At 38.1% G+C, this 12,898-nt stretch overlaps 1 protein-coding gene across 4 annotated transcripts in view; it reads left to right on the top strand.

Moving 5' to 3' along the window:
- The window catches only part of LOC146488673 (fibroblast growth factor receptor 2-like), a 15,380-nt gene extending 7,780 nt beyond the window's left edge, over window positions 1-7,600 (top strand). For 3 of the 4 annotated variants that reach the window (XM_085119195.1, XM_085119191.1, XM_085119181.1), the window contains 4 exons: window positions 1,785-2,081; window positions 2,826-3,215; window positions 5,163-5,234; window positions 7,137-7,600. In XM_085119195.1, coding sequence (XP_084975321.1) covers window positions 1,785-2,081; window positions 2,826-3,215; window positions 5,163-5,234; window positions 7,137-7,399 — 1,022 coding nt within the window. In that variant the 3' untranslated portion in view covers window positions 7,400-7,600. The remainder of the gene's footprint in view (window positions 1-1,784; window positions 2,082-2,825; window positions 3,216-5,162; window positions 5,235-7,136) is intronic. The other variant, XM_085119187.1, reaches the window with a different exon arrangement.
- Window positions 7,601-12,898: the final 5,298 nt, after the last annotated feature.

The following is a 12,898-nucleotide window of genomic DNA, read 5'->3' as shown; positions in this document are numbered from 1 at the left end:
CCTCAGAATTCTCTAGCACCCACTCCAACTCTAAAAATAAAAAATAACACTTTTGATGTAACATAAAAGAAATCAAGAGATTATTATAATTTGTTAATCAGTAATAAGGCACAATTTTCGAATGCTACTTATAATTTAAGAAGTGAGTTCCATTCGTCTACTGACCTGCTGAAACAAGTCTTTAGACTTCCTCATAGCGTTGCCTTTGAACCATACGTAAAAGCTTTTCAATGCAAAATATTAAACTCAATTTCGTTCACTAATGTTAAATTGCACAAAATTGGTTTCAAAGAGAGTGACCTCTGTAGTTTTTATGAGACAGTACCTGAGACATTACACCATTTACTTTTTCTATGTAGTCATTCAAGGCTGGTTTGGTCCAACTTCGAATGTTATTGGCTCTCTTTAACGAATGACAAGATCCAAGTATCACTTCAAGATGTAGTAGTTGGAATAATTTCCTCTCAATACTCTTCACTTCGATCTAAACCGTCTAAATTTCTTTATTATCATTGGAAAATTGTATCTATGGGACTGCAGGAGAGATCACGTGCACCCTGACTGACAGAGATTAAAGGTCAGACTAAAATTGAAGTATGAAATTGAACGTTTCATAATTTTTAAAAACAAGAATTATAATTTTTTTAAAAAGAAATGGACCTTTCCACCTTCTTTGTTATTCAAGTAAGTATAAATGTGTGTGTGTTGTGTAATCTTGTTTCCTTTTAGCGTTTTAGTTTAATTTGTTTGAGTAGTTTATTTTAATATATGTATATATATATTTTGCGTAATGTAATCTCGTTTCCTTTTAGCCTGTTAGTTTGTTTGAATAGTAATTATTGTAACGCAAGTACTGTAGAATAGTGTAAATTGTCAATTGTAACGTTTTGTAATCTTAATTACTGTAATTATTCTAAAGCAGTTTTGTGTTGTTACAATAAACTACATTTCGTTGCTGGAAAAAAAAAATAACGTAGTGGTACGCAGAGACGAATCTATTTATTGTCTCGTATAGCGAAGAGGCAGTGCAAAACGATTTAAATATCATTCATAGTAACAAACTAGCGTGGGATTAAGTAAGCCAAGGAATGGTAGAAGGATGGTATTAAAGAAATGCACAACAGTGTCTTGTTAAAATTAACAACCTGAAGCTGAAATATTGAATACAGTTGAATATAATTAAAGTTTAGTGTGAACATGGCTTTAGTTCATAAAACCGATAATAACCCACCGATTAATTTCCCAAGTGTTCTAATTGGAGAAAAAAAGAAAAAAAATCCCTAAACCGACTGAGATCTGGGTACGAGATTAGGCGCTGCAGTATCAGACAATTACAGTCGTTCAATTTAATGACAGTCCACCGACTTTTTACGGGAAGAAAACCAAAGAGAGAACGTCCTTAGTCGTTGTAAACCAATCATGCACAATTTAATACAATCTAGCAAACTAATTATTTTGCATTTATTTGCCTGCAAGCATCCCGTGGTCATCACCGATTATTGTGTCGTTCCCATAGAAAGCTCGTTTCAGAACTTAATCAGAGGGTTATAAAATAAGTAAGCTTGTTGTATATCAGATGATTCCATCGGTTTTTAAAAAGACTAATCTCAAAATTATACAGTTGACCTCGAGGCGCTCATTTTTCAGACAATCTTTCCGCAGTCTTCGGCAGTACCCTCCGGCATAACAGCCGCCTGAAGTGGTTTATGCAATAAAAACCGTGACCTTTTTACTAAAACTGCTGCTCTTCGTTTTTTTTTTTTTTTTGTTTGTTTTTTTGATAGCTCCACCAAAATTCACTGTACCAACAAAAAAGATGGCGCGAAATCTAATCGCTATACCTGTCGGGAACTCAGTAAAGCTGGACTGTTCCGCTGCAGGAAATCCCCGCCCTACCGTGAGATGGTATAAGGACAGAGCTTTGTTTCAGGATAGAAAAAGAGGCTCCAGGCTCTACCTGAGTAAATTTACGACCGTGTTGGTTATAAAGGACGTGGTGCCGTCTGATGCTGGGAAGTACACTTGTAATGTTAGTAACGCCTACGGCTGGATCAATCATTCATACAGTGTTGATGTGCACGGTAGGATTGATTTTTATGTCGCTTCAGTGCGCCAGGATGTCACGTTTTATTATATAGACACAAGTGTTTTAATGGAAAATACACCACTTGTAAAATTCATACCAAACTACACCCGGGACCCAAGCCGGCGAGCCTTTACATTTGCGATATGTTTGTGTTTAGCCGCCATCTTGGAACACAGAAATTTGGAAAATGATAGAGGGTAAATTCCGGAGGGGGGACTCTCATATCAAAGGGGCGGGGATGCTCGTTGGAAATTTTGACCAATCTGGGGGTGGCCCAAGCTTTCTTTGACCCTTAAAAGACACCATTTCAAAAAACAGGCAAATAAAAAATATATAGACTTTTCGCGTGCAACCCTAAACGAGACCATCACGGCTAAATATAATGGCGTTCTGCCCAGAACACACTAAGTGAGACCAAAATCTGAAATTTACACCTCTAAGCGAGACGACGAGCATCCCTGCTCCTTTCATATGAGAGTCTCCCCGTCCCCCGGGGGGTAAATTAGCCCAGCAAATGTGCGCTCTTAGCTGCCTCCTTCCCCTCCCCTCCCCTCCCCTCCCCTCCCCTACCCTCACCTCGCCTCACCTCCCTGTCTCACTTCGTTCTCCGGCTCGTTACTCGCGGCTTCGCGAGACAACTAAGAGCGCATGTTCTCAGGATAACAGTGAATGTGAGCGAGGAGGGGGAAGGAAGAACGATGGATTCAGAAAACTCCTCCTGTCTTCCTTTCTCTTTCAGAACGAGTTCGTGCAAAGCCAGTGGTCTTGCCGATGAAAAATGTTACAGTGTTCGCGGGTGAAAACGCAACTTTATTGTGTAGAGCATTAAGTGATTCCATGCCCCATTTCCAGTGGCTGCGATGGTTTTCGTCTCCTTCCAACAACAACAGTAACAATTCGTATATACAGCACCCTTACTATACCTATGAAGTTATAAAACAAGTCGAACAAAAGGACAACCAGCATCTGGTTGTGCCTACAAGACAAGGCAACAAGTTTGATTTCCATGGAACTAAGTTGACTCTGGTCAATGTTACCAAGAAAGATGAAGGAAAGTACACTTGTATTGTGGGAAATGCCGTCGGTTACGCTGTAGAGCAGGCCTTCATTGTTGTTCGCGATTGGTCAGGTGAGAAAATCAATAAATAAATGAGTAAACAGATGTTAATTACAATTTAACAAATTCTTACCTGCAATAGAATTTTTTAAAAACTTATTCCACGAGCGCGCGTTGACTCTGGTGAATGTTACCAAGAAACATAAAGGAAAATACAGTTGCATTGTGGGAAATGCTGTGGGGTACGCAGTCGAGCAAGCTTTCATCATCATTCGTAGTAGGTGGTAGTAATATAGTCAAACTTCTTGTTTTAACAACCACTAAACTGAATTGTAGGAAGCATCCATCCATCATGGCCGCTTAGAGGTTGTTGCTTAGAACAGGTCTTGGTGTTCAGTGTACCCTAACGTGAATTGACGAAGGGCGATGATGGTACGGAGCACAAGCTCATTTTCGTTTTGCAGATGCTTTCTCAGGCTGCTTAAGGTTACTGTATACCTTTAGAGGTGTCTCGCGTCCAAGCGATATAGCGCGTCCGGTTTATACTGTAGATAAATAAACTCCTATATGAAATTAAAGCTTATAGAGCTGGCTATCAAACTATACCAAGAATTTTAAAATGAAATGAATTGCCGAATTTTTCACGACCTCTAAATGCGAGCGTCCGAATCACCTTTTGAATTACAAGGCAAAGCGAATTTTGTTTTTCGCTAATTTAATTTGCTCCTCGGTTTCCGGACCCAAAGCGCTAAAAAAGTGTGTCTGCGTTTTGCCATTTTCAATTGCAGTGAAAAGTTACAGAACGTTTTCTAAATAGGTTTCAAAAAATGTGGAGTGATCGTACAAAAATCGCTCTTGGAGAAAAAAATATAATATTTCAAACATAATGTTTCAAATATTTCTCATTTACTTTCACCCGACGTACGAGGTTTTCTGTCATTGCAAGTTTTCGGTTTTTCAAGTCTATTATGGGCGATAGTGTCCGTCCGCTGTCTTCTACTGTCAGTGCCTCCTTATACAAAGGAATTGTTCTACAGTTTACGACTCAATCTGGTACCCAGAGTCCTCAGGCTCTTTGGCCAGCGGTTGGTCGCCAGGAGAGACTCTGGGGAATTCCTACGTTAAAAAAATTCCAGTTCCCCAGAGTCTGTACTGGCAACCAACCGCTGGCCAAAGAGCCTGAGGACTCTGGGCACGACATCGTTTATGACTATGCAAGAGAAGCAGATCTTACCAAAGGCTATTGAAATCCAAAAAGAAAATGGTTGGTCAGTGACGCTTTTTCAGTGTTAACTAAGGACGTTGCCTACTTTGTTACTGCGCATACGTTCTGTGCATCTCGAGATACTTGGGTCTCCCGTGGGTGGTGTCTACTAATACAGGGATATTTTTGGGTGGCTTAAAACTATGCGGAGAAAGTAGAACTTAGCAAGTGCTCTTGGTATCCAAAAACAAAATTGAGGGGTAACCATGTATTTTTCGAAGGTAATAAAGCTTCAATTTGATTAAAAAAAAGGCCATACATTGCTTTGTATTTTAGCACTTTGTAGAATTATTGTTTCTTAAAATGATCTCTAAAAAAATGCATGGTTACCCCCAGGTTTCTTTTTGGATTTCAATAGTCCTTGCTAAGATCTGCTTTGTCGGCATAGTAATAAACTGCGCAAAAATACTTCTGTATTGTTAGGCACCGTCCTTAAGTAACAATAATTCTAAACAGCTTTAAAATGTATAGCAATGTATGGCATTAATTTTTTAACTATGGATTTGTGAAAAAACGGTTATTATTATTATTATTATTATTATTATTATTACTATTATTATTATTATTATTATTATTATTATTATTATTATTATCATTATTATTATTAACAAATTGAAACTTTACAATCTCCCAAGAAATTAGTTTCTCGGACCATCCCTAGATGCGCAGAACTTGTGCGCAGTAGCAAAAGAAGGCATTGTCTGTAAATTATTAAAACCATATTTAAATTGTTGCTCATATTTTATGTCAAACAGACCTACATGCACAAGAAAGAAATGTGTCGCAAAATGACAAAAATACCTTCGCTACATCAGTAGTCCCAGTAGGTGAGTGAGTAAATAAATAGCAAAAAGAAATTTACTTCTCTAATATAAGCAAAGCCTTTTATAAACGACTGCTTGAAAGAAATGACTAGATGAAAGATAATTTAACAAAGCTCGCGTGTATTATTTCATCGGGCTTAGTCTATAGTATCCTCACCATTTGAAATGCGCTCAGTAAATCAGCTATAGTATTCCGACAGTTAAATTGCATTTTTAAATTTACTTAAACTAGAACAAAATTGGAACAGAATAGAGCTGAGAGCTAGAAGCCAAATCTGAGACAACCATTCAAAAACCTTCAAATTGGAGCCTATTATTAGAGACTGTATCTACTGACAGAAAAAAAAAAACTACTGAACTAGGGACAGATTCATGAAGGCCACTTACTGCTAAGATATATCTTTGTTTCTTAACAGTTCAATGGCCTTAGCTCCCACGAGTCTCCTGTACAGTCAGTGTTAGAGCATCCGAACTAGTAATCTGAAGGTCTTAGGTTCGACTCCTGATAGGAGCACTCGGATTTCCTTTTACCGAGTTTGCCTGTGTCACTCACTGAATAATAAATCATTCTCAAGAAATGATACTTAGCATACATTTTAAATAAGGAGGGTTTCGTGAGTTCAGTCACGATATTTTTCTGTCATTCAAGAAGGTTTCTAACAAGAGGACACCAGGATGAAGTATTCAAGCACTTTTGAGGAACCTTGCCATTAATTTTTTCATTGTGAACTCAAGCAGAAGCAACAACAACACTTTATTTACCTTTTTTTAAATTAAACAAGTATTTACATTAAAACAAAAACAGCTTAGAAAAAAAGGAAGGGTACTGCCAACCTGAAATTACTATTGGGTTAAAAATGCCAGGTTGCCAGTAAACAAATGATTTATGCGAATTTATTTATGGTTGTGGTCGAACGCACACACACTTAAGTAATATAATATATTATAAAGAAAAAAAAAAAAAAAAAAGGAAGCCAAATATCATACCAGTAAACTATTACATTAAGAAGAAGAAAAGGAAAAGTTTATAAATATGGGAAAATATCAAACTAAAGCGTAAAACTGAAGCGTAAAATTCACGTTTCATGCAAACGTGCTTGCGATATGTGCTTATTTGATAGAGCTTCCCTACTTTGTAAGATTTAGTCCTCTCTTCCTCTTCGGACTAACTGCAAGCCATGCGTTGTTTTCAGCGGGGCTACATCGTTGTGGTCGAAACAAATTTCCAAGTCCTTTGTAAATGCACTGAAGCGTAGGAATCCCAAAAATGACTTCACTAAAAATGTTAGGGGTTTAAATTAAAAAAAAAACGAACAGCGTTAATTGAAAACGCAAGCCTGGTTTTTGCGTTTTCGAAAACAAAATCTAGTCTCCAAAGATCTAGTGGGGGAACAAAGATTTTCCGGAAACGATGTTTACAAAATTCAAGCCCGAGACCTTGCGACAAGGGCTGTCGCACGCGTAGACGTTATTCAGTTCTGTCTCTTCGTACCAGAAGAACGGTGCATTTGGTTAGCAGTTTGGAAACATGCAAATGGCAATTGATTGGCTGAAGGCTGAAAATTGCGTCACGTTCTTGCACACGATGTAGATAGTGGACACGCGATGCGATTGTGCACTCACTGTCGCAGGCGTACGTCAAAAAGGCCATTGACTTCAAATGATTTTGCATGTAATGTTGCACATTGGCTTGCGAGCAAGGCGCTAATTTGCCGGTTACGTGCGATGTTGTACCGAGCCTTTATTCTCAAGCGTTGGATTGGATATACAAACAATAAATAGTGTTTATGCTTCCTGCACTTGGTGTGATGTGGTGAGTCCCTAAGTACAGTAAGCATAAACCAAACCTTATTTCAGTGGGCCAGTTTCCGTCCAAGCCTTCACCTTTCTTATTTCCTCGAATAGCTACGCTAAGACCGGAAGTGAGTGGTCGAAGAAGCCAGGAGCATGAAAACGAGAGAAGATTGATCAGAAGGTTCAAGTACCTTGGTGCCGCGATTGGAGTGTCGGTGGCCGCAATCATTGCCCTAGTTTTCGTCCCCACGTGGTTTTGCTGGCGAATGAAGAAACGCCGAGTTTCTGCGAGGGGTCGCCGCCCTGATATCGATTCCATTCTTCCGAGATACGAAGTGAAGAATGAGTACGTTGTGCTACCAGACTTCAAATGAAGTTAAATACAGTCAAACCTCAGATTTAAATTAAAATTAACTAGTAACTGGTTAACGTAATATAGATGTAGAGTTTATGTATGAATTTTTTCTTCCATCTTTGGACCAAATGAACTGTCCAATCCGTGATAGGAATGTAGCCGTTAGGAGAGGTTCCACTTTAGTCTTCAAAGACTCAGATTTAAATTAAAATTAACTATATAGTAACAGTTAAACGTAATACAGATGTGCAGTTCATGTCTGAATTTTGCTCTCTCTTTGAACCAAATAAACTGTTCAATCCGTGGTAGGAAGGTGACCGTTAGGAGAGGTTCCACTGTTGCCTTCAAAAACTCAAAACCTGCATCGCTGAAGTATATATCACTGAGCTCTAACAAAACTCCCAATGGGCGCGATAGTTCAGTTTATAATTAGTAGAGCACTGTACCGGTTACGTTTCTCCGGCCGGGTACTCCAGTTTATCCATGTCGGACAATCCTATCATTTCCAAATTCCAATTAGATCGTCCTCGTCAAGGTAAGCTCTATGCGTTAGATACCGCTGGCACACCGCATTGGAAAAAGAAAGCTATTGTTCGATTTTTCTCTGCGTCCTTAGCCGGCTGCATGGACTTTCTCTCTATATTTTTATTTTAAATTTTGGCTTAAAGGGAAAGACAATTGCCCCTAAGTCCTTGGGAATCATCTAAGGTGACGTAATGAACATTAAAATAAGTAAATAAATACTTATTATTTGCCTGGCGTTCCTACAACCAGAGAAGACTGTTGGCAGCCTAAGTTGGGCCCGTAAGGGCCGAAACTGACAAGTGGTATTTATCGTCACACGTGTTACACATGGATATGATAATATGAAACATATATTTGAACTGCAGTTGAAAGATTAAACAGAAGAAAGGCTCTTTTAGTAATTTACCAAACTTTAGCAGTTGCGAAATTAAAGAAAGCCTGAAAAAAATTCAGGCTTTGACAGGATTCGAACCCGTGGCCTCTGCGATGCCGGTGCAGTGCTCTGCCAACTAAGAGCTGGTCATATTGTGAGTTCAGAATATACCCGTGAAAAATGAATAAAGGAATATGAATATATGAAAAATATTATTTGAACTTCGGGTGACGGACTAAATTGACAGAAAGATCCTCGCAGTCAGTATGCAACTTAATTAAGCAGTTGCGAAAAGAAAGCCTGGAAAACATTCAGGCTTGAACGGGATCCCGGTCAATTACAACTTTTATTAAGGTTGATAGAAAATGTTAAGTACTTTTAGAATCATTTTATCGGCAGCTTTTTTACTATGGCAAACTATTTGGTGACATCTGCCTTATAATATTTTTTGGCCACGCCCCCACTGCTTGACCTCCCGAAATTAGGCCCAAAACAGTAAAATGCTCAGCTAAATGTTAATTTTCGCGTCGTTGTAGGTTACCTTTCTAAAAATTAAGCACGGATTTCCATTCTTTGGTTATTATTCTATGCAGAAATGTTGAAATGTTTCAAATTTGCGAAAAGCAAGCTGTGTAGTTTTGTTTATGAAGTAGTTAGACTCCAGCTAAATTCTCTAAGGGATTTAATTCTTTTTCTCTTTGTTTAATGAATCCATTTGGCGTTGTTAATTTTTCTTTTCCTTTTTTAATTTTCTTTTCCTTTTGAGCATGCAAACAACTATCAATGCTACCCACCTCGATTAGCCTTTGCTAGTTGTGGGTAATTAATATTGTAAAAAGTGTCTTCTCTTATAATAAAGTGTTGTTGTTGTTGTTGTTGTATGCGTGCCACGCACGCGACAGTCTTAAAAGCGGTTGCACGTCAACGCATGTGCGTATTGGCCAAAAGTACGCGCGGATTCTGAAAGCCTAGGGTCTAGCGATTATTTTGATACCAAAATTATATTAGTCAGAGAAGGATAACCCCGCGTACTTTGGCCATTTTGCACAAACATGTCGCCCGTGGCGGCTGGAATCATGACAGCGTGTCTTCTACTTGGCCTACTGATTCTTGTATCAGCAGCTGCATCATTCTATAACATTTATTTCTATTTCTTTAAAACATTTGTATTGAATAAAACGAGCTTTAAATGATACAATAAATTTTTCGATGTGGCTAACATTGTATTAAAAGTATCGTTCACAATTGTAAAAAAAAAAAGAAAACCGTTTTACTATCCATATGATTTTCTTCCAAGAAATCCCGTGGAACGTTCCCCAAAATTTTCATCTGTTAGACCCCAGTATCAACAATCATGTTCTCCTCACAGTCATTCACGTATATCTCATACTACTAGTAGGGAGAGTAAGTTTAAAAATTACATTAAAATTTTGCTGATCATTTCTTTATTCTCATAAACTGAATGGTTGATCAAACGGTGACACTGTTAAGAGAGGTTAGATGTTGATCAATGTTAGGGCTTTTAGGCCTTTAAAAAGGGTTGATAGCAAGGCCTGCCTTAAGAACATGAAGTCGCCTGTCGCACCGCATTTTGCTGAGGGAGATTTGTGACCAAGTCACACAGGTTAAAGGCTACATGTACATTAGCTATGGATGAGTAATTCGCTTACTCACCTTTTATCATAATGTAGGATTTCACAATTTTATATAGACATATATGAGTATTGTGGTCCCTAATAACGCTAAATCTTCTTGAAAAAAACATCCAACAGAAAATTAAAAAAAACCCTGTGATCACAAAAGTGTCCATGTCGGCGCCTTGATAGCTAAGGCCAGTTCTTTAAAAAATGATGCAGCCCAGGAGGAAATACAGACCTCGAGCTGGACTCGATGTTCTGTTTTCACACATTAAGGAAATCTAAGAAACCCCGACAGCAACGCCAACGAAAACTTCGCTTGAAAAAATATAAGTTCTCGTTACTTGTACTACTAAGAGATTATTCCACTTCGTTCAACTTGTACAATGTAGCCGAACTATCCAGTAACAGAACAGGTGGCAACGGCGTTCACGTTGAGACAGAGAATGAAAAATTCACCGTCGAGTGCTCACGTTCTTGTTTGGCCGAGTCCGTACAGCAAAGAAATACCAAAATTTATGGGACACGTGCAGGGCATTTGTTTTCATCATTTAAATCATATTGTTTTGTGACGTTCTCGTTGTCGTCGCTGTAGTAGCTTCTTAAACTGACTCCCTGATGTGAAACAAGAGCGACTGCCGAGCAATGCCTTACCAAGCTAGGAAGGGCAAAGTTATCCTCGTTAAAACATCATATTTTGACATTTCTATGCGAAAGAACATGTCATAGAATCCTTCAGTAATTATCTATATTGATTCGCTTGCAACAAAAAGCCCAGTAAGTCAGTAAAAAAATGTATTTCTCTTTGTACTTGCCATTAAAATCAGACAAAGAAGGTTCTGAAAGTTATAAAGGATAGATTGAACCATGCGAAAGAAAAAAATTGATGAGGTCAAAATTAAATTCGAAAATATGCGACTAATTCCCCAAAGGTTAAAGTTAGCTCTGAGATGAAACAAATCGTCATCTGATAAAAACAAAACTCAGGAAGGATAATCAAACTCATTAATTAGTTAGCTCGGAAGCACTTATTTCCAAGAAACACTTTGCAGCTTTAAGCCAGTTTATCTACTTGATAAAGACCCGTTTAATGTAGTAATCTTCTCAGTCATTTTCAATGTATGTCACTATTTCGGATAAGTTTAATCTCACTGTTTTTTATCGTGATGGGCCTTGACTGGAATCCGCTATTTTAATCAGTTTTTTTTAATAGGAAAGGAAGCGGCGTACTTAATAAATGATGAAATCACCCACTGCGCGACCAATGTGGCACAAGGCTCGGGCATGCGCTCTTCCTATATAATGTTGGTGATTATTTTCGACGAATACAGTGTTGAAAAAAAGCGATTTTGAGTCACTTAGTTTTCCAGTGATTTTTGCGTGTCAAATGCCGCTTGATCGGCGTAAGGTTTGCGTCGATCGATTGAACACAGTCGTAATCACTCCATGCATGCTGTTCCGACTGCTGATGGCATAAATCGAGTAAAAGAAGGAATACTTTTGATCCAGTTCAGACGGAGCCGGAAATATAGTAAAAATAAATTCTAAGTATGCTAAGTAATTCTGGCTTAACGTCTTCCCACAATCCGCATTTGTATAAAATGCCGCGAGCTACTCGTCCTGGTTGGTCGTCCTAACTCGCAAGCAGAAGTCAGTCGGCTAACAGTTCTTTTGGCGCTAAACTCCTGAACCTTGCCTTTTCGAAGTCGTGGGCTCATTGTAGTTCTGATACGGAGCTTCTTGCTGTCATCTTTGGCTACCTTCTGCCTTAGGCATAGGAAAATCTCGTAAAGCAAGAAAATGTACAGAGCAACAACCATCAAAGCATCGAGGTTTTCCATATTTTTTCGGCTCAAATCGCAAATAAAGTCGACCCAGTTTCTGCGTATAAACCGCGAGCCATTTTTGTTCTTCGGCGTTGAAAGGGTTATGAATTGTAATCACAATCTGGTTGAATTCTTTGTATAATTACGCGAAACCTCAGGCACATTTGCAGAGTAATTACCGTCGATTCGCTGAGAAGTTTGTCATTCTTATTTATACTTGCACCTGTTTGAAGCAAGTTCTGTATAGAGCAACTTATATCATGAGCTTTAGAAATATTAATTTCTTAAATAAAGCGTGGTCCACAGATGTAGAGATAGGGAAGAGCGATTGTAATATTGGAAGTCTTCGGGTCTTTCCGTGCTTAATTCCACTGACTAAAATATATGGAGTTTCTTCAATTTAATGATAGCTTGACAAAGTAAATCCCTGGTCTTAGTGTTCTACTGAAATCAGTATTATCACAACAAGAAGTGATTAAATATTGATGAGAAAAATCTGTGGCCTTTTCTACTATTTTTAGCCTTAAATTCGTACCCTGAGGCCATCAATTTTTAATATATTGTTGCGAATATGTTTTTTAACGGACTGAAATTTGTTTAGACTATTAACGTTTCATTAATTAGTAAGTGACGGAAGGACAGCATTTTTAAAACCTGTCGATGAACAATATGGGCGATTTGAGAAACCTTGCTACAGCTACTGTGCTGTCAAAAATATTGTTTCTGTCCTAGACTTTTCAATTACCCTTTGTTGTCACAAAAAAGACAACACAAAAGCCAAAATGACATGATACGCATGGAAAATGGCGGACACGAAAGTTGCCATAGAATAGCAGTCAATTGTCTGATATATTTCTCAACATGAGACAATTTTATGTGGGAAAATTCAGTTAAACGCAAGCTGACAGTACAATGGAAAAGATATTGTCTTTCACCTTGTCCTAGCTGTAACTGGGCCTCCTAGTTAGCTTTTGTTCCAGATTTGGAATGGCATTTGAACAAGAACACGCGCGTTTTACACCGATTAGAAGGCATCGCTTTTCCTCTAATAAATCCCTACACTTTTAACTGGAATACAAGAATACCAATTGTTTTCAATTTTTATTTTTTTCTTGGTTTGCCAAACAAAGAAAAATATAAAAATTAAAAACAATCAA

This window comes from Pavona decussata, unplaced genomic scaffold, assembly GCF_977016875.1.
Source record: "Pavona decussata unplaced genomic scaffold, jaPavDecu1.1 SCAFFOLD_9, whole genome shotgun sequence".
Classification (NCBI taxonomy): Eukaryota; Metazoa; Cnidaria; class Anthozoa; order Scleractinia; family Agariciidae; genus Pavona; species Pavona decussata.
Note: the sequence above shows the minus strand (reverse complement) of the source record. Positions and strands in the feature narration are given on the sequence as shown.